Genomic DNA, 21,237 nt, shown 5'->3' with positions numbered 1-21,237 from the left:
AGTAAGATCACTTGATTAAATTAGGTTTGTGTCGCCATGAAAGAGTTCGATTCTGTCATTTGAAATCCGAGTCAACTTATGTGAGCCCATAACATCAGTTTCAAGTTCAAACTTTTCCAAAATTATTTCACTCAATTTTACCATGGTTCATAGGTTAGATTTCATGTGAACATTAACATGTGTTCCATGTTTTTACTGTTTAATTTAATTTAATAAATTTATTTTATTTAAGTTATTATTAGAGAGAAGTACCATTTGAAAATATATATATATTATACGTTAAAGGATTCATATTTTTTTCTTTAGTGGATTTTGGTGAACAGTTATACACTTCATATTAACAATGATACGAATAGTAAAGCCCTGACTAACATGAAAGTAAGTAAGAGGGGTTTGGAACAAATATGTAGCAATGGGTAACACACTAAAAACAATCATGATCGAAACATCCGACATACGACCACAAACAACACACTTTGTACAAGCATAAACCTAAACCATGACACTAAATCTCTTCTACCACAATACCTCATGAAATACGTTCCAAAAAAATATACAACAAAACTATTCCAAAGTTGTACTAACGACGTGAACCAATCATACAAGACCAAATATCACTTAAGATTAGTCGATGCATCTCCTAAAACAAATTCAAATAAAGATTTCTAACTCGAGTGTATAACTATTGGGTTTAAGTTAAGAAGGTCAAAACTTACCGACTTACAAAATTGACTTCAAATCTTTATTGAAAAAGGTTACAAAATTTATCCATTTAGATTTTACCGTTTTAACTGTAGATAAATAATTTCGGTTAATTTATTAATATCTTTTTAATTTTTTTTATAAGAATATTAAAGAATAGTTTAGAAGATTTTAGGATATTTTTAAAAATTATTAAATTAAATGTTTACTTATTTACAAAATTTTAACTATGAGAAATGATTAAATTATTGTACTAAAAAAAATTTAATTATTAACAAAATAATTATTTTCTTAAAAAGAGGGGGAACAAAAATGTAAACCCTACACTCCCTGCATTACAGTAGCTCTTACACAAACCCCGTCTCTGGCTTCTTTCCGGTCGCCGGCACGTCCCGCCGCCGCTTTCTTTTCTTCTCGTCTTATCTCCGTTTCTGTCTACCTCAATCTCACTCCGCCGTACCAACAATGCAATGCTGTTCTTTGGAAAAGATTGTATGATTGAATTGAATGATCTGTACGTTTTATGAATTTGAAGAACTCGTGTTGATGCGTGATTGAAGTTTTGGACTCGAAGAAATGGTGAACAAATCGCAAGCATTTGCTTGGTCGCGTCTCATTCTCAACCAGGTCGTGCAGCAAAACCCCATCAAAACCCCAATTCATATTTCCCGGAAAATCTCCAGTTTCGCACGCTTCCCGTTTGAGGAAATACCGAAGACTTCGGCGGCGCGTTGTTACTCTACTGCTTCAGCTAGAGTTGTGCAAGATCTTCTTGCTGAGGTGGAGAAGGAGAAGCAGAGAGAAAGGGAGCAGAGGAGAAGGGCTGGTCTTGATACCAAGGATATTGACGATGAAGATGGGGAGGATTATATGGGTGTTGGGCCATTGATAGAGAAGCTCGAGAAGGAAAAGTTAAAGGATACTGGGAACTTGAACGCCTATGAAGAGCCCTCTGATTCTGATAGTGATGAAGAAGACGAGAGGTTCAGTTCTGAATCCCTCAAAAAGAGGTTTGATGAGTTTAAGAGGAAATTCAAGAGGCATGAGGAATTGCTCAAGAACTTCACTGAGACAGGTATGACAATTTGTTTTGGATAATGTCTCCATTTCGTACATGGTTTGGATTTTGGGAATGCACAATGGTTCAAGCTTTTGTTTATGTCGTTCTTTGGTACTTGTTGCAATAGCATGTGGGTTCAAATTTTTATAACGTTCATCAGAATGCTGCTAGATTTCAGCAGTTTATTAAGTTATACCATTATTAGATCTTAACATGGGAAGATGACTTCTGTTTCTTAACTAAAAGAGAATTTATTGAACCAGATTTGTAGTTTTTGTAACTTTGTGGGCTTGTGTTAAAATCTTCCTGCATCTGCAACATGTTTTTGACAGACAACATCGAGGATGCTTTCAAATGGATGAGTAAAATCGACAAGTTTGAGCAAAAGCACTTTCGGCTTCGTCCTGAATACCGAGTGATTGGTGAATTAATGAATCGCTTGAAAGTAGCAGAGGGCAAGGAAAAATTCATTCTTCAGCAAAAGTTAAATAGGGCTACGAGATTAGTGGAGTGGAAGGATGCTTATGACCCAAATTGTCCTGCCAACTATGGAGTCATTCAACACGAACAGGTAGGTCCATCGGTTGATCTCATGGAGCAATCAGGATTTGAAGAAGAGAAGCAAATCATACAAGGGGTTGATGACGATGATGAGGAAGAGTTTGATGACATGAAAGAAAGGGATGATATACTACTGGAGAAGCTTAATGCTATAGATAAGAAGCTTGAAGAGAAGCTAGCAGAGCTGGATCATACCTTTGGAAAGAAAGGAAAGGTTCTAGAAGAAGAAATCCGAGATCTTGCAGAGGAGAGAAATTCTTTAACTGAGAAGAAAAGAAGGCCTCTTTATCGAAAAGTATGTTACTTCATCATCTGGTCTATGCCTTTTACATCGTCATCTTCTGTCTTTTTAAGCAGTTGATAGTTCTTAGCTAAATTTGTGGATTCATTAGTTGCTAAATTTCTTCTTTATGATTTAATTTCACTGTCGTGCACTAGTATTGAAGGTCTATGACAAAATAGTTAGAGATTAGGCATGAGTTTCTGTTTGTTTCCCTACATCTTTATGTGGTACGTACTTTTTTGCTTAGTTTAAAGCGAAGCATTTGTGAATGTAATTCTAAACAGAGCTTCTTTGTTTCGGATTTGAAGCCTGAAGCATGCTTTCTGGCTATGTTCGATTACCACGTTTTCAAAAATTCAAGAAAAAAAGCTCTCATTATTCGTGATTACAGCTTTTGCTAACAGTGTTATAATTGGTTTCAGCAAAGACAGTTTTTATAAATGGTTTCATTGAGACATATACAAAGTATCCTTTTGTTGGTGGGAACGATCAATTATTCTTGAAAGTAATATCGATCTAGATTTTTGGAGATATTTTAACACAGATATCTTCTCTCCTCTCTTATAATATGTATATATATACATTGGTGCACATATGATGCATGTGGTTAGTCTGCAATGTAGGTGAAATTCATATTTTTATTTTTTTTCATTGTCATTTTTTTGAAAAGAGAAACGATGCATATTAACTTCTTTTATATTGTAGTTTATGAAATGTTTTACATTTTTTTTAATAAAAAATATTAACTTCTTTTGTTACAAATTTATGTCAGGGCTTTGATGTGAAATTAATTGATGTGAACAGAACTTGTAAAGTTACGAAGGTATGCAATCACCCATTTACAGTTGGTATTGAAATAATATGTATTTGATGATTGTAAGCTTTGTGTGATCTAGGGTGGACAAGTTATCAAATATACTGCTCTCTTGGCTTGTGGGAACTATCATGGCATTGTTGGTTATGCGAAAGCCAAAGGACCTGCAGTACCGATTGCTTTACAAAAGGCATGTTGTTTGTGCTTTTCAGTAGACTCCGTTATACTTACTCAGTTTTACTGAAAATTAAAAAACTGATAAAATGCTTAAAGTTCGAGTTATAGAATAATACAGATAGGAAATTTAATCGTTTAAGGTATATTCTGAGTGTGTTGATTGACTTGCTTTGAAAATATTTAGCTAGGTTTTAATTGAAATCCAATTGTCAATGGATGGAATCACGTGGATGGATCTATGTAAATGAGATAGAAATTGAATATGTCACGATGTCAAAGTGAGAGACAGTGAATTTTATTCATAAATGTTTACTTTACTATTTCACTTAATTGGTAATATTAAGTATCACAAATTTAGTTATTGTGTAGATTGACCAATGTACTTTAAAGTTCATAGTTTTAACAAAATTTCTTGTATCCATGCCGTTTGACTTGATTATGTTATATTATTTGTTACTGTGAGCTATGCTTTGAAGACTGATCCTAATTGCCCTACAATTCTGTTGGTTGTCTAGTCCTATTCAACTATTCAAGACTTGTGAGACTCGTTTCAAAGATGATCTAAATGTTATATTTTAATTCTGAAATTTATGCTATGTGATGGTGAACTATGTTTTGAGGTTAACTCTTAGTTGCCCTACAGCCTTGTGAATTGTTCTATTCCATTTAAGACTCATCAGTTTTTTTTTTTAATAAACAAAAGTTGATTTTGACATGCATGTTGGGATTTAAGTCGTTGAATATTAGTTTAGATGATATTTCTAATTTCATTCAATTTCTCCCTACTGAGCATAGTACTTTCAAGTCCTTTGTTGTGCAAGTTGAATGTTCCTTACCCACCTTCCTTAATTGCGGTCGATTGTCTTAGTCTTCTTCTTGATATAGGTCAGGAAGATTGGATAGTAGAATTGTTTAAGATTAGAAAAATGACACACATGTCACTCGCCTCTAATTTGTAGATGCCCCCCACATCTTCTAAACTCTTGCTGAAAGAAAAGCTAGAAATTTTTTGAAACCTTCTTGGGCCTTAAAGGTAAACCTAGAGAAATTTGTGGCTATTGGAATGAATCCACAGATCAGCTTTGAGTTGGAGATAATTGTTCTATCTGGGTGTGCAAGGCAAGTTTACTTCCCTTTAACTATCTATGTTTTTTGCACAGAGGAAAGCCTCTGTTTACCTCTTTTTCGATCTCCGAGTTTTGGTAAAAATCTAGTCTAGGTTCTCTCAGCGGTGTTAAAGAACATCTCAAATGATTTTTTCTGTTCCACATGTTCTCTCAATGTTCCACAAAATGATTTTAGTGGTGAAAAAGATAAAAAAAATTTAAAAGGACCTTTTAAGGGAAAGACTCGCTCCCGAAGATAGCAATCACTTGTTTAGATGGATTATGTTTGTCTTGACCTAAGCTTATTTAGGGATCAACTCGGAACATGAGTAAGCACAACTAAATTTTGCTAACCAAATGGTTGTGTTTTCCTTTTTCATAGCTCGTGGATTCTAAATCTTCAAGCTTGAAAATCTTTTGGGGAGTTCTAACATCAGAGTCAACAACGTCAACGAAAAAAGTATAGAGCTTGGTGACCACATACCTAAACTTTAATATTTTTCAAATTTACTTGAGAACCAAATGTAATAAGGTCTAGTGCTTGTCATGTGAGGTTAATCAATGTGTGTGGAAGTTGGCCCCAATACTTCATGAAGATAATATATATATATATATATATATATATTATTGCAAGTCTCTTTAATCCAGCTATGGACTCGGGCCTTTTTTTATTCATTTTTGAAACTACGGATGGAGGTATTTGGAGGATCCTTGTTGCAGTTCTGAGAATTTCCAATCTGTAACATTTTGGAGGCTCGACATCGGAGTATGGACCCTTGAGAAGTTCAGACCACTCCCTGTTAATTCTTTGCTCAATTCTTTATCGCATCCATGTTTACAGCCTTCATTGAGAATGCTACTTGGAAAATTTTCTCTTTTGGGCTCTTTACTCTCTAGGGTAAAATACATTTGTGGCCCTTGAACTGTGTTTCTATTTGGTCCTAGAGTTTTCAAAACTAACCCTTTTGGTTCTTGAGATTTAATTTTAGTTTCTTGAGGTCTCTGAAGTGACATTTGGATCCCTAAATTTTGAAATTGAATTAGTTCCTAAAATTTGAAATTTTTTCTAAATGGTCCCTATTAGAGTTAACCTTTGTTGATATAACAAAATGATGACATGATAGTTTTTGATGACATGTTATCTAAACTTGAATTCGAGGATCAAATAGAAACCAAATTCAAATTTGAGGGACCAAAAGTATAGTTACCCTACTTTCTATAGCACTTTCTATGATTATGCTAGGGCAAGCTTGGAGAAATCTAGGATTATCTTTTCCTCTTATCTTTATGCTTACAGATTTTTGGTTTAGCTGGCTTTTCCTTTTTTTTTTTTTTTTTTAAGGAATTCGTCTCCCTTTTACTCTTAGAGTGCAGGATCGATTGGTTTTGGTCCTTAGCGTTTGTTGCAACAGTTTGAACTTGAAGCTCGAAGTTAGAGTTTTCAGTTTTTTGGATGAAACTAATTATCATCTCGGATGAGGATTTCCACCCCAGTTCTCATTTTAACGCTGGTACAACAATGACAGTTTCCTCCTCGTTTTTGTCCATCCAGAACACTCACACAAATCCTCCGTACCATTTGCTGAAGATTCAGAACTGGCTGGAAATTTTGAGGCTTTGGGGGTGGGGGAACTAAATTGATTTTAGTTGTCTTCAAGGAAGATATAGTAAAATGTACAAAGAGAGGAAACAAGTCTTATCCAAGAGGGAAGCTAATCCCTGACTCAAGCTACTTTCTCTAGCATGCCTATATCTACTACTGTCTTTGGTCCCTAGAACCTCAAAAAGGGTTTCACTTGTTTAGGCATGGTCTGTGATCAAGCCTCTTCATCACAGTGGATTAGGCATTTGTTGGGGGGACATAAAAATTTTGCTTTGTTATCCAAATGGTCTTTGGCATTTTCCAGAATAGATTAACTATCCTCAGGTAAAAGGTAGTTATAAGTTGACCAAAATCTTACTTGTGAATGGATTAAAATCAACAAAATTGACCAAAATTAATTGGATCAATTTTTTTTCTGGTTTAAAATTGCATATTATATGAAGGCTTAATCTTTTGCTTGTAAGTTTCTTTTTTGAGTATTGTAATTTTTAGATATGAAAATTAATCCTTCAGAACGAGTATATTTCTAGTTAACAAATATGTTTTAAGAACCTTGGTGGTGTCCCAATGTGCATTGGACTTTATAGTTTTTCAGTTTACATTATTATTGTGTAGATTAATTTGATGCTTTTAAGCAGGCATATGAGAAATGTTTCCAAAATCTTCATTATGTGGAACGCCATGAGGAACACACAATTGCACATGCAATACAGACGGAATACAAAAAAACAAAGGTACTCAACCATTTCTAATTTTCTTTTCCCTGCATTAATAGTTCACTCGCCCTATTATCTCGGATTGAGGGGTCCTGAACCTGGAAAACACCAAAGAGATGAAATACTGCGGTGGAGGAAGCCAATGTGTTGCCCCCTCAACACACACAGGGTTGCTTGACTAAAACTGTTTCTTGTTCTAGTTCTGGATGATCCATATCTTGTCGATCGAGCAAAAAAATAATAATAAAAAAATTAAAAAAAAATTAAAAAAAAAACAAAAAAAAGAAGAAATTTTGTATAGGGTTCATTTGATAGAAACTTATGGTTTCTTTCTGTTTGTTAAGGTATATCTTTGGCCAGCACCAACTACGACAGGCATGAAAGCAGGGAAAACTGTTCAAACTGTTTTGAATCTGGCAGGTTTTAAAAATATCAAATCTAAGGTAATTTATACCTGTCCTTTATTATGGAGCTTAATAGATAATGCTTTGCTCCTGCACCACCTCTAACGTGAGTTCAAATAATAGGTTGTTGGCTCAAGGAACCCCCACAACACTCTGAAGGCCCTCTTCAAAGCTCTGAATGCAGTAAGTAGCCATTGAGTTTACATAGCTAATAACTTCCAATCCCACATGAGATTTTTATACTTGCATTTTTTTGTCCATTATATTTTCCAGATCGAGACTCCAAAGGATATTCAAGAAAAGTTCGGGCGGACTGTTGTCGAGAAGTATTTGCTATAATAGGAGGTTTTTTTCCCATTCTTCTATCCCGTTTTGTTTTGGTTCGACTCTATTCTTGTACTTTTGCTTCTAACTAAAAAGGCAATAATTTTCAGTTAGATGTACAAAAGGAAATATTTATGATAAAAAAACACGGTTGTATCTTCTGTTAAAGTTTTAATCATTTCCATTTTAGAACTCAGGCATGACATTGTACAACCTATAGAATAGAAGCTGTTCAAGTAAGGTTGCCATTTCCTTTACATCAATAATCAAGACAAACATCATTTTCAGCTCTTTTGATTTTTTTACCTCTTTTTGCTTCTATGTTTGATGTTACCTTAACTGGCAAAGTGGATATGAATACACCCTTAGAAAATTTAGAAGAACCAATAAAAATAAATACCTTTCAAACTAATCGATATAGTTTGGTTCGGTTTAGTTCGGTTTCATCGATTTATTTCATTTTGGGTTAGTAATCTATCTTATATGAGGTCAATGATGTTGTGTAGGTGCAAATGTAGCACAATCAGTCCAAAGATCCATGTGTTTGACAATGATGCGTAAAGTGAGATATGTATAGAGGAATTTGATCTTAGTGGCTGTCCATTTTCTTCTGAAAGTTCATTTATATGTTAACGTGGGAATAGAGTATTGATATAATCACTTAGCTTTAACTTTATGGTATTTGTGGGTTACACGAGTTTGGAATATATCAGACAGCTGTTTTGCACACTTCTTTTGATTTTGGAATGGAATTCTTAGGGACTTTGTATGACTATTATGCTCATCTCTAAATCTGACTAGATTCCTTCTTGTTCTATTCCTTGAAAGTTCTTTTTCCACCGTCTTCTTTGTTCTTGCATTTTGTGTCTCTCAATTGAGTAGTTTTGAAATGTTCTTATTCAACGTCCAACAAACACTTCTTAATCAGGTTCCAGAAGTGATTGATTCGCTTACGAGTTTGAGTTTGCTAAGCTAAGTGTATGAAATCTAGAATTGAGAAGGTAAGTTGAGTTTGTATAATCAATGTTTGAATTGTATGAAAGAATGATCATAAAAATTTAGATTTGTATATTTTGGGTACGATTGATGCATTTTTGACTTGTGCAATAAATATAGTTGTGCTTATATAAATTGATATAGATGTGCTTATATAAATTGATAGACAAACGTACACATTGTATTTTAGAAGCGGATCAAGACATGAGGGCACTTCCCTATGTCTTAACCACATTAGTACTGATGACCTAAGAGAGAATTTAGTCTATAATCTTCTATGTGTGGATAATTGAGAACCTACAAGTGAGCTACTTGGTAAGTGTTTTTTAAACTCGTTCATGCTACTATTTACTCTTTTCTTTTTAGATGGTATCTAAGATTGTGTGGCTCGTGATGGTAGCTGAGGGTTTGTGGAGTTGAAATACATTAGAGTCTTGTGTATGCTCAAGAACTATTTGATATGAAAACGGTTTTACAAGCTTTTTTTTTTTAATTTTAAATTTAATCTTTTTATGATTTTAAAAGTTTAAATTTGTTTTCTAATATAAAATCAATATAATTTGGTCTCTTAAATATTTGGTTTGATCCCTAAAATTTTAAGCAAACTTCATTTATCGTACACCAAGATGAGCACGTATGGACATTTAGAGCCAAATGAGATCTAAGTATCAAGAGTCCATATCATTTTTTAAGTAATGGTAGTCCTATAAATGGGGCTAGTTACGGAGTATTTTTATACTTACCCATTACTAATTTCTTTTTCTAATAGTAATTGAGTCAACATGGCACGTGACATCGGTGAGGATATGAGAAAAAAGATAAACCAAAGTCATTTTGTCGTTTTTTTTTTATATATATATATATTTTGATACAAATATAAATGATTATTGATAATTTTAATATTTTTCTTAAATATTATATACTTTTAAGTCGTAGAATAAATTCAAAATGTTTTTCTCTGACTTACCATAGTTTTTGCAATTTTAGGTAAGTTAATAATCATCTATAAAAAGATGGATAGATACAAAAAGTAAAAAAATAAAGTAAAAAAAATAATAAATAATAAATTAAAAGACATTTTGAATATTTTTGACTCCAAGAATATACTCCATTTCAACATAAATATTGTCCTTTTTTTTTTTTTTTTATTAGTTTAATGTTTACTTTTATAGAAAAATTTCATTAAATTTGAATAATAATTGGTACAGTAATGACTGAATCCTTACCAATTAAAAAATATAAAGACTAAATTATTACGAATTTATTAGATTATTACAAAATTAAAATTAAAATTATAATAAATTAGTGCTTTTTTTTTTTTTTTGTTTGTTTAAAAAAAGTCAACAGTAAAAACCACCACCTGTGTCCATACAACGGCAATTACTTCCAAAATCAAGATACTATTGCCAGCTCCACCACCGCCCCCGCCACCATCACCGTCGCGACAAGCTCCCATCTCTCAAAATTCTGCCTATATTTCCTTCAATTTCTGAAGACTATTGTTTATTCCTCACTCTCTACGATGGTGAAATCGAATGGTGATAATCCGATCCGGAAGGTTCTCGGATTGGGGTATTGGGTTCAGGGTTTCCGGTGCTTTCCATGGATGGCGGTTAACTTCTTCCTCAAGGACGGTCTCAATGTCGACCCTTCTACTCTCCAGCTTCTTCAGAACTCCGCCAATCTTCCCATGGTCGCCAAGCCTCTCTACGGGATTCTCTCTGACGCCGTTTATATCTCCGGCCAACATCGCATCCCTTACATCGCTATTGGAGGTAATCTCCTTCGTATTGTTTAAATCTCTGTTTTATTCGTTTGAATTTTCTTATCTTTTTTTCTCCGCTTGCGCCTTTCTGTTCTGTGCCGGAATTCGATTGATTTGTTGCTAGGTTTCTTTTTTCTGAAACATCTGGAAAATGTTTATGCAACTAGTCGATTGATTGTCGGATCACGCCTTGGATTTTAGTTCCTATCCTTTCAATTGCTTGAACAATTTGAATTAGAGAATTCTGATGAAAGAACAAATGGATTGACGGCCTTCATAATGAAACATAATTCTCCTTAAGCATCAAAATCTCTGACGTTTATCTATAGTTCTTACTTTTGAACCAATTCTTATCTAAGGTAATGAAAATTCTTGCAAATGCCAATTTGTTTATTCCAGTAGTTGTAAAGATGTATGTTCTTAGTCGGTTATCCAACCTGAAGAACCTCATTACAAATAAGATCCCACAACAAATTTGCATTACCATAAGGTACTTTTGATGTTTTTCAAAGCACTTTTATGTTAATCTCATGACGATCTTGAGTAGGAGGTTCATTTGGGTACCCAAAAATGCTTTTGATCATTCTAAAGGCAACTGTCAACTGAAGGGATTTTCTTCACTTTGTCTATCTGTTCATATTGATCGTTTTATATGATTGCCTTTGTTAATCATAGACTTCCGCCCACATGATCATTCAGGATATAGATCTGCACTACACTGTTAATTACATGAGTTTCTGGAGAAATGAATTGGTATTACCACTGATACATATTGGATTGATACAGGTTTAGTAATTTAACGATGAACGACCGGACTGCACTTAAGGCATTCGGTTATGTGCTCGAGTGTTAGGAAGCTAGGCACCGATCATATATCTTGAGTTATAAATGTAAATATTGAGGATTATTGGGAGGGAGTTCCATGTTGGCTAATTAAGGGGATGATCATGGGTTTATAAGTAAGGAATACATCTTCATTTGTATGAGGCCTTCCGGGGAAACCAAAAGCAAGATCATAAGAGCTTATGCTCAAAGTGGACAATATTATACCATTGTGGAGAATCGTGGTTCATAACATGGTATTAGAATCATGCCCTTAATTTAGCCATGTCAATAAAATCCTCAAATGTCAAAACAAAGAAGTTGAGAGCCTCGAAGGTGTAGACAAATATGACGCAAGTGTCGAACAAATGGTGTATTTTGTTTGAGGGCTCCAGAGAAGGGAGTCGAGTCTTAATTAAGGAAAAACTGTTTGAGAGCTTCATAGGCCTCTGGGGAGGCTCTATGGTATACTTTATTCGAGGGGAGGATTATTGGGAGGGAGTCCCACATGGGCTAATTAAGGGGATGATGATGGGTTTATTAGTAAGGAATACATCTCCATTCGTATGAGGCCTTTTGGTGAAACCAAAATTAAATCCATGAGAGCTTATGCTCAAAGTGGACAATATCATATTGTTGTCAAGATTTGTGGTTCCTAACGGTAAATACGTCAAGTCATTAATCAAGTAATTTAAACCTTTTATGTCTTATGTTCATATGTTGGATATTTTACTCTCCAGCTCTTGCATTTTGTTGTCAATTTTCACAAATTATTTATTCCTCTTATGTTTTATGTTGATGCAGCTTTCTTACAGGCAGTGTCATGGATACCCATAGCAATCATGTCACCATCAAGTATTTCGGTTTTAACCATTAGCATATATCTTCTCCTCAGCAACCTCGGTGCTTCAGTAGCCGAGGTTGCTAACGACGCCATTGTTGCAGAAGCAGGAAAGCACTCCATTTCTTCCAAGAATTCTGGAAAATCCTCCTCAGGTGAGCTCCAGGCATTTGTTTGGGTAGCATCCTCTGCTGGTGGGATTCTTGGAAATCTTCTGGGAGGCATCACTATCGATCGGTTCTCGCCTCAAGCAATGTTCCTGTTCTTTGGCATTCTCCTTTCGCTTCAATTTTTCTTAACCATCATCGTTCATGAACGCTCTCTTAATCTCCCTCGGAGCTCAACCAATGCTGGTGTCAAAAAACAGCTCTCCGAACTCTTAACCGTGCTGAAAACACCTGAAATTGCGTACTCCTTAACATGGTTTGCTGCATCTTACAGCATAATCCCTGCACTGACTGGCACCATGTTCTTTTATCAAACAGAGCATTTGAAAATTGAGTCATCTGTTTTGGGTATCTCTAAGGTTCTTGGCCAAGCAGCCCTGCTGTTGTGGGGCGTAATCTACAATCGTCACCTGAAGTCGGTCCCATCTAGGAAACTTATTTCAAGTATCCAGGTTTCAATGGCAGTGTTTATGATCTCGGACATGTTGTTCGTGAAAGGATTCTATCGAGATATGGGCGTTCCAGACTTTGTATATGTCGTTTTATTCTCTGGACTTTCAGAGGTTCTGTTATTCTTCAAAATCTTGCCATTCAGTGTTCTGATACCGCAGCTTTGCCCACCAGGATGCGAGGGCTCTCTCATGGCGTTCGTAATGTCAGCCATTGCCCTCGCATTCATAGTGAGTGGATGTCTCGGTGTAGCGCTTGCATCTTATGTTGGGGTCACAGCAAGTAATTTTTCTGGCCTTCCTCATGGTCTTATAATACAGGCTATCTGCACTCTTCTGCCATTGTCTTGTTCATGGTGCATCCCTGATGACGTCAAAGCCAAAGACAAAGGCAATGCCAACGCCAAAGATAGAAGAAAAGACTCCAAAAAGCAGCAGTAGAACAATGGAAGACTGGTTAGTATGGTCAGTGAATTCAAATACAAATATTTATATCCCATTTGATAACAATTTTGTTCTCGTTCTTTCCTTTCGTATCATAGTCCGTTATTTCAAAAAAGAAAGAAGAAGAGGAAGGAGCTGTTTTTAGAAACTAGTTTGTTTTATTTTTTTTAACTGATTTTTAAACAATTTTGGTTGTTTATTAGAAAAAGGAGGTAGAGGGGTAATAATATGTCTACGAAGATTTATACATTTGACCCCTTATTGAAGATATAAATTTTAGGTAAGTTGAGTTATGCTCGTATTGATTAATGTGTTGACTACTTAACTATATTTGGTCTCTAAAGTTTGGAACGTGTATATTTATCTCGTTCGAAAAAAAAATGATTTTAAATGGTCGCATTTGATCATTCATTAACTTGATTGATTGTTTCAACAATGATTGACTAAGTTGTTAAACAACAAAAACACATAAGTGAACGAAACATGTTTATGGTTGGCTCATCTATCTCTTGTTTTCAATCTTTGACTAGTCCGTCCATGACTACGGTGGGTTCATCATCGCTCATTTTCTCCAATCATGGACACCTTGAGGTTTAGTGACATGCTCTTCACCATCCTCTAAGTTGTATGCCACACATTTTTGGACAACAGTTTTAAGTGATGGCTGTACAATCAACACAGCAAGATAAAAGAAATATTGTCACTAGTTGGACAAATATAGTGCTAATGATATTTTTTTGGCCTATACGATACGGGAATCATCGAGGAACATGGAAAGTTTGGTACTCCCATATGCATATTATTTGACACTGTGCACGAAATGAGAAATGAATGAAATTCTTGATTACTTGAAATATGTAATTTTATTAGTATACGTCAAACCCTCTTAATGCCCAACTTAATCATTTTCATTCTCATTCCACACAACACCTAAACATAACTATACGTGAGACATTTTCTACGCAAAGAAATAAATTCAAACAAGAAATTAAAAAAAATGTTTCTTTAATAAACATTGCTAAAACTTCACTAGAAAGAAATTAAGTCCGATCCAAGTCGAAACAACTTGAATTATAGCGGGAAAAGTGGATGAATTAACATAAAATAAAATAAAGGTTAAAATTTTATTACTAATCTATAAAAATTGAAAATTTTGGATGGAAATTAATAAATCATGACAAATTTTGGTTTATAAAAAAACAATTATTTAAGAAAATTTTAATTCAAAGGAACAACAACAATGAAAATAAACCTTCAAGAAAAAATAAGAAGGAAAACAGAAAAAGACAAAAACCAAAAGAAATTGCGTTTGCCGGGAGTCGAACCCGGGTCTATTGCTTGGAAGGCAATTATCCTAACCGTTGGACTACAAACGCTTGCTGTTTATGATTTTAAATTTATATTTTAAACTTAGAGGATATTAAAACTAACGTGCACACGAGAATAAACTACGCACCGTTTGGGTGCGGAAAAACCTGGATTTAAAGTACTCCGTTTATTTTCTTTTCTATTTTTTTAAAGTCAAATTAATAAAAAAAAACTCTCAACTTTAATAACATTCTTAAATTTAAAAAAAAAAAAAAAAAAACTTAGTTTTGGATTAAAAAAATATATATTTTAGTTTTGGATTAAAAAAATATATATTTTAGTTTTGAATTAAAACTGTAGATACTTCAAAAATACCGTTTAATTTGTAATAGTGTTTAAAAAATACCTTGAAATATTAAAAAGTTTCATTAATACATTAAAAATAATACTTTTCTATTTCTTTAAAAACTTAATAAATACTCTCATCGTCCATACTATGTTTAAAAAATACCTATGAAAATTTTAAAATAGCATTAACATAATTCCATAAAAAAAAAATATTCAAATTTTTTTTACTATTAATATATAAAATTCGTAGATTATCCTCCAAAACTTTTATATTACATTTTAAAAGTTTATAAAATAAATATATGGACAAATCTATTTGTTGCACCTTATAAATTATATACAGTATTTTTGGAACATTTTTTTAAAATAAGATATATATATATATATATATATATATTCTTGGAGAATATTATTGAAACTAAAAAAAGAAAAAAAAAACAAAAAAGAAGTTGAAGTTGAAAGGTGATTTTATTAATTTGGGAGATAAATATTTTAAAAAATTTGGACATAATTGAAATAAAATTTATAATTTAACACAAAGTTTAATCAGGAATAAAAGTCGTCTTCAACCAAAAGCTCCGTTTCGGCAATGCCGGGAACCTCCCCTCTCTCGTCCATTTCCGTTCAGTAGAGCTCTTAGTCCATCGCGGAACAACAACCAGCTTCTTCCACAATTCTCGATGTTCAGATAAGAATTCATATGCAATATCAATGGCGAAGAGATCAGTAGCATTGCCGCTCTCGCGTCTTCTCCTCAGTCATGTCTTCAAGAACCCTATGGACGCCATATTCCATGGATTTCCCCATTCCTCTCGAAACCCAAATCTCTCTCTTCTAGGCGCACTCTTCTGTTCCACTTCCTCATCCAGAGACGTACGGAACCTTCTTGCCGAGTTGAAGATTGAGAAGCAGTTTATGGAATCGGTTGCAATTTTCCCCTCCTAGTATTTCAATTTCGTTTTTACTGTTCTGCTGCCTCACAAGCGTTCTGTTTCTTTTCTACTTTCTAGAATGGAAAATTTGATTCATTCTCGTCATATTTTGATCTTCTATCCATTTAGTTGCTCTGCTGTTTGATGCACATGTTATCCATTTGGGGATTTACTGCAACAAAGTTAGTCTAGTTCTTAATAATTTTCAAATTCCAGATGGTAATTGAATGTTGGTGGAGAACAATCTGCCAAATTTTGGCCAATGTTGATTAATTGTGAACTAAGTTCAACAAGGGATATCTTGTGCAGTTCCAGTATTGTTTTGGGATTACTGTAGGGTACCTCAAAAAAAATTTATTATTACTTGAGGTATTATGATATACATGTCATTGATATAGATCATAAATCCTTTTTCTTTTTTATGGAAAAAAATATGTTTCGTTTGTATGTCCGTGAATGCTCGAATATCTCAAGCTTAAGCTTTGAATTTGTATTTCTTTCTGATGTTATGGTTTCCCCCTAAAAAATTATTTTCATAAAATAACCCAGATTTATAAACTAACTCAAAGTTGTTTCATAACAACGATAGGTTTCGGATGAGCAATCGATTGACGTGAATATAACAAGCAATGTTAGAGAGGTATCAAACACTCTTCTTTTAATTATTATACTTGGAGAAATGTTTACTGTTTATCAGAACTTTATGTAATATGTTGATCCTACTGTTAACAGAATGGGCTCGAAGAAGCACTTTCCTTGTATGAGGAAATGGTTGGAAGTGGAATCTTCCCTGATGTAGTAACTTATAGTTCCATTTTATATGGCCTTTGTAAGCACGGGAAGTTGTCTGAAGGAAAACTGCTTTTGAGGGAGATGGAAAAGATGGGCATGCATCCTAATGATATCTCATATTCTATCCTTCTCGACGCATTGTTTAAGGCTCGGAAAATTAAAGAAGCATTAATGACACTGGGTCGTATGATTGTGCGTGGGAATAGCTTTGATCTGATAGCATGTACTGTTTTGATTGATGGATTCTTTAAGAATGGAGGAATCAAAGAGGCCGAATATATATTCAACAACTTATATCAACTTAATCTAGTTCCGAACTCTATCACATATTCTGTTTTAATCGATGGACGTTGCAAGTTAGGAGACATAAATGGTGCAGAATCTTCTCTGCATGAGATGGAGGAGAAACATTGTGTTCCTAATGTCATCACATATTCTTCTATGATCAATGGTTATGTGAAGAAAGGAATGCTTTGGAATGCATTTAATGTATTAAGAAAGATGGTACACAAAAATGTGATGCCAAATATATTTACTTATGCAATTCTACTTGATGGTTCATTCAAAGCTGGTTGGCAAGATATTGCCCTTGATCTTTATAACAAAATGAAACAGAGAGGATTGAAGGATAATGTTCTTATACTGGATGCTTTTGTGAACAACTTGAAAAGAAGTGGAAGGATGGAAGAAGCTGAGGATCTAATTGCAAAAATGGAATCTGGAGGTTTAATACCCGACCTTGTGAACTACACAAACTTGATGGATGGGTTCTTGAAGTCTGGGAAGGAGTCATCTGCTCTTAACCTGGCTCAGGAATTGATATCCAAGAATGTAGTGTTTGATGTTGTTGCTTTTAATGTCCTAATTAATGGTTTGTTTAAGCTTGGGAAATGTGATACTGAATCAATTTATAAAGTAATGGGGGATTTGGGGTTATCTCCCGACTCAGCAACATACAACACCATGATAAATGGTAATTTTAAGAAGGGGAACTGGGAAACTGCCGTTCAATTGTGGAATGAGATGAAGAGCAGAAAGTTGGTACCAAGTGCAATCACATGTAACCTTATGATAAACGGACTTTGTGAAGCTGGGAGGATAGAAAATGCAATCAATATTGTGAAAGAAATGGTTACGATGGGTTTGTACCCCACATTAATTACTTATAGAATTCTACTCAATGCGTCCTCAAAGAGTAGAAGAGCTGACACTATTTTACAGATCCATAAGTTGCTTGTTGATTTGCACCTTGAAGTCAATAAGGATATTTACAATATTCTCATAAGCAACTTGTGCAAACTAGGAATGACTAGGAAGGCAACTGCAGTGCTGAATGACATGGAGAAAAGAGGAATTTTAGCTGACACAATAACATACAATGCCCTGATACAAGGATACTGCATTAGCAGCCATCTGAAGAGAGCTTTTATAACATTTTCTACTATGTTGTCTGAAGGAGTTCCTCCAAATATTGTAACTTACAATCTCCTTCTTGGTGGTCTTTCTAAAGCTGGGTTAATACGCGAGGCAGATGACCTACTCAGCGAGATAAAGAAACGGGGCTTAGTTCCCAATGCTTGTACCTATGAAACTGTGATGTGTGGCCATTGCAAGGTTGGAAATACAAAGGAAGCTTTGAGATTCTACTGTGAGATGGTAATTAAGGGATTTATTCCAAGAGCGGGTGCCTATAACACGCTTATTGGTTATTTTTCCAAGATGGGAAAAATGAGCCAAGCCAAGGAGCTAATGAAAGAGATGCAGAGAAAAGGTGTATCCCCCACTTCTTCCACATATGACATACTGATTTTTGGATGGTGCAAACTGTCTAAAATGCCAGAACTGGACAGGACATCGAAAGTATCATACCGGGCTGAGGCAAAAAGATTACTCAATGAGATGAATGATCGAGGATTTGTTCCTTGTGAAAGTACTCTTTTTTGCATCGGGTCTACATTTGCTGCACCTGGGAAGAAGGCTGATGCTCGTATGCTATTGAAGAGCACATTCAGGAGAAAGCGTGAATGAGGTATGTTTATTTTAGGGGCTAAATTCCTTCAAATAGTCAGTATTGTCTTTACTCTTAGATTTATCTTATGATCTCTTAGTGCTATAGCATTTTTAGCAAAGTTAAAGGTTACATTGTCTTAATTGGATGAATTAATATTAAAACTACTAATAATTACAATAATAACTGAGAAATGCCCATAATTTGATTCACACCTTTTCCTCTATCAATGCAACTATGTTTCTGAGTCATAGATGAAGTTCAATGTCTTTTGCCTTTTCATCATCATCCAGGCAATGTTACTCATCAAGTCTCCATCTCATTTGTGCAACCCTCTCAATTATCTATGATCATCACCCATCATTATTGAGTATATCTTTCCTTCCCCACTGTGGTAATGCCATTTTGAGCTGTCATCATTCTTGAGACTGACTTGGGTTTTGTTCTATTGTATCTCTCCATTTCTAATTCCAGGTCTTACTGGGGTGAGTTGAAGAAATTGAAACTTCACAGATAGACAAGAGCTACAGTTGCATGCGCTCGGGAATCTGCTGGTATACTCAGGACGTGTTAATATGTTGGTTCAGAAAGTTAAAGTTCTTGAAAGGTAGTTGGTCACAAAAATTTCATATGGTAATATTTCTTAAAAGTTGCATAGGAGTTTGCTGGATGTATATTTTTATTCGTTCATTTTTACAGGAACTGGGAAAGATGAAAAACGGCGAAATAGAATTGTGCATTCAAAAAAGTAGCGAGAATACTTCTTGTGTGGTCTTCTTTGCAGACAATGCATGAGATTCAAGGCGTTTCCAAAGCATTTCATGGGAGCTTCAAGGTGAGTAGTTTTGTTTCTCTTCATGCTTCTCTACTCATCATTGGTAGCCTGAAGTTCAACATTTCTACATCTTTTTTTTTTCAAAAGAAAGACCGTGAAAAGAATATTATGTTTTGATTCTCATGTTATTCACCTGAAAGATAAGACTTCCTAAGTTTAACCTTTTTCTTCCTGACTCCATCTCAACTAAAACAAAACTTTGCACAGTTCTCCAGCATCTGCCGTCTAGAGTTGTGTTATTTTCAGTGTCATATATTTGTTGCCCAAGACTTGGGCAGGCAGTCCATGCTTTTATTGTTGACATTAGCGGCATAAGGTTTAGTTACTCCATTAAGTCTCTTTTAATTTATCCTTTTCATAGTTTGCATTTTTCAGTCTTAGTGATGGCATAAGGTTAAAGTTAATACAAAGCTGTGTTGATTGTTGGGCTTATCTTTAGAGCACCCGGCAAGCCTTATCTTAAAATGTCTTAGAACCGAGGAAAAACGATGTTTTCTTGTCAATTTTCAGGAAAAGGATGTCTGGAATTATAATGTTTTTGGGTTTAAGAACCATTTACTCTCACGGCTGAACTTCCTAATAATTCTTATTGAATGATCAACGAATGAGTTTATAGACATTACAAAGGAAACAGCTTAAAGAATAAGACATAACAACATAACAGAAATTACCAATTGACCAAATAAACTAAAGTTGCAAATAGAAAGAATGATGTTGTCATCATTTGCTATCATTAGCTCACAGAAGGTTCTAGAATTTCCAATGCTAGCTCAGCCAGCCGGTCGAGCTGAATATCTAAATGCCATTTTGAGATCTCTGGACACCAATCATTGGTTATTGACTTGCAGGGACAGTTTGCTTCGTGTTGGTTGGAGAAAGTCTGAATTCACTGGGCATAACAGATTTTCTGAAACTGTACAAGCTTAATGAGAGCATGTCATGGTGATGGAAGGAAGGATATGGATGAATGGTAAACAGAAAGTGAAACTCCAGGCAGATATTTGGAGTTTTCTGAATGTTGATGCAGAATTGTGGTTGCATTGAAGTGGCAAAAATTGAGGTCTATGTTGATATAATTTAGAGCTCTCTTTCAAGTTGGCTGCAAGAAAGGGAAAGGGAAAGGGATTTGTAATCTTTCTTATATTTGGGTACTTCCGACAAAACATTGGTTTGCTCCATGTCTTCCGACAAATTGGGTCAAGAACTGTGAGATCTCATATCGGTTAGAGAGAGGAACAAAGTGTTCTTTGCATGGGCGTGGAAACCTCTTCCTAGCAATTTTTTAAAATCGTGGGGTTGGCGGTAGTATGTAACGGGCCAAAAAAGATAATATCTATTAGTGGTGGGCTTAGGTTGTTATATGGATGGTAAGGAAACCATAGGATTTTAATATTTCAGGAAGATTTGGCTATCATAGGATATGTGTACGTCCTCCTAAAATTCCAATTCTTTTCCCGTGTAATAATATCATTTAGCCGATTTATAATAGTTGTGTATATTTGTAATATACATTGTTTTTAAATTTTTTTTTTTTTTTTTCTTACAGTATTACAATTGAACTAGGTTCAAATTGACATTAAATATGTAGTTTCTAGACTAAAGTTGAGGTGGAACTCGATAGCAATGAGGTGTTCTATGAGTTTCATTAATCTTATTCCAATCGCAGAACTTATGGGCGCGAAGTCTGTTTTTCAAAATCTTAATATCTTGGAAACATTTGAATATTACCTTTCTTGATTTACGTTTTGAAGATGATTAGTAGACTTTTTGAACGAGTGAT

At 34.5% G+C, this 21,237-nt stretch overlaps 3 protein-coding genes and 1 non-coding gene across 8 annotated transcripts; 3 read left to right on the top strand and 1 right to left on the bottom strand.

Annotated features, from left to right (window-relative positions):
* The first annotated feature begins 992 nt into the window (after positions 1 to 992).
* Positions 993 to 8,534, top strand: LOC111499608. Of its 2 annotated transcripts, XM_023151208.1 has the most exons (9): positions 993 to 1,777; positions 2,095 to 2,618; positions 3,379 to 3,429; positions 3,503 to 3,610; positions 6,945 to 7,040; positions 7,367 to 7,465; positions 7,550 to 7,609; positions 7,700 to 7,771; positions 8,257 to 8,534. In XM_023151208.1, the coding sequence occupies exons 1-8, from the start codon at positions 1,279 to 1,281 to the stop codon at positions 7,763 to 7,765; spliced, it is 1,503 nt and encodes a 500-aa protein (XP_023006976.1). In that variant the 5' UTR covers positions 993 to 1,278; the 3' UTR covers positions 7,766 to 7,771; positions 8,257 to 8,534. The 2 variants fall into 2 exon arrangements, with proteins under 2 accessions (XP_023006976.1, XP_023006975.1); XM_023151207.1 differs by lacking the exon at positions 8,257 to 8,534 and having other exon boundaries at positions 7,700 to 8,042.
* A 1,551-nt stretch (positions 8,535 to 10,085) lies between these two features.
* On the top strand, positions 10,086 to 13,329 carry LOC111499639 (probable folate-biopterin transporter 7). The gene is made up of 2 exons (XM_023151254.1): positions 10,086 to 10,521; positions 12,138 to 13,329. The coding sequence occupies exons 1-2, from the start codon at positions 10,269 to 10,271 to the stop codon at positions 13,229 to 13,231; spliced, it is 1,347 nt and encodes a 448-aa protein (XP_023007022.1). The 5' UTR covers positions 10,086 to 10,268; the 3' UTR covers positions 13,232 to 13,329.
* A 1,209-nt stretch (positions 13,330 to 14,538) lies between these two features.
* On the bottom strand, positions 14,539 to 14,610 carry TRNAG-UCC. Its single transcript has one exon. It is a non-coding gene; the product is annotated as a tRNA-Gly (tRNA).
* Positions 14,611 to 15,450: 840 nt separating this feature from the next.
* LOC111499638 (pentatricopeptide repeat-containing protein At5g14770, mitochondrial) lies at positions 15,451 to 20,964 on the top strand. 4 transcript variants are annotated; one of them, XM_023151251.1, is made up of 7 exons: positions 15,451 to 15,814; positions 16,412 to 16,462; positions 16,555 to 18,643; positions 18,916 to 18,992; positions 19,097 to 19,236; positions 19,322 to 19,457; positions 20,306 to 20,964. In XM_023151251.1, the coding sequence occupies exons 1-3, from the start codon at positions 15,602 to 15,604 to the stop codon at positions 18,640 to 18,642; spliced, it is 2,352 nt and encodes a 783-aa protein (XP_023007019.1). In that variant the 5' UTR covers positions 15,451 to 15,601; the 3' UTR covers position 18,643; positions 18,916 to 18,992; positions 19,097 to 19,236; positions 19,322 to 19,457; positions 20,306 to 20,964. The 4 variants fall into 4 exon arrangements, with proteins under 4 accessions (XP_023007019.1, XP_023007020.1, XP_023007018.1 ...); XM_023151252.1 differs by lacking the exon at positions 18,916 to 18,992 and having other exon boundaries at positions 19,097 to 19,229; XM_023151250.1 differs by lacking the exon at positions 18,916 to 18,992.
* Positions 20,965 to 21,237: the final 273 nt, after the last annotated feature.

The sequence above is a fragment of the Cucurbita maxima genome, unplaced genomic scaffold, assembly GCF_002738345.1.
Source record: "Cucurbita maxima cultivar Rimu unplaced genomic scaffold, Cmax_1.0 Cma_Scf00027, whole genome shotgun sequence".
NCBI classification, from domain to species: domain Eukaryota; kingdom Viridiplantae; phylum Streptophyta; class Magnoliopsida; order Cucurbitales; family Cucurbitaceae; genus Cucurbita; species Cucurbita maxima.
The sequence above is the reverse complement of the archived record's forward strand: the minus strand, read 5'-3'. Positions and strand labels throughout refer to the sequence as shown.

Coding starts and splice junctions, on each gene's coding strand:
- LOC111499638 (XM_023151252.1), top strand. CDS start 15,602: ATGGCGAAGAGATCAGTAGCATTGCCGCTCTCGCGTCTTCTCCTCAGT. Junction 15,815..16,411: donor AGAAGCAGTTTATGGAATCG/GTTGCAATTTTC, acceptor TAACAACGATAG/GTTTCGGATGAGCAATCGAT. Junction 16,463..16,554: donor TAACAAGCAATGTTAGAGAG/GTATCAAACACT, acceptor TACTGTTAACAG/AATGGGCTCGAAGAAGCACT.
- LOC111499639 (XM_023151254.1), top strand. CDS start 10,269: ATGGTGAAATCGAATGGTGATAATCCGATCCGGAAGGTTCTCGGATTG. Junction 10,522..12,137: donor CCCTTACATCGCTATTGGAG/GTAATCTCCTTC, acceptor ATGTTGATGCAG/CTTTCTTACAGGCAGTGTCA.
- LOC111499608 (XM_023151208.1), top strand. CDS start 1,279: ATGGTGAACAAATCGCAAGCATTTGCTTGGTCGCGTCTCATTCTCAAC. Junction 1,778..2,094: donor CAAGAACTTCACTGAGACAG/GTATGACAATTT, acceptor TGTTTTTGACAG/ACAACATCGAGGATGCTTTC. Junction 2,619..3,378: donor GAAGGCCTCTTTATCGAAAA/GTATGTTACTTC, acceptor AATTTATGTCAG/GGCTTTGATGTGAAATTAAT.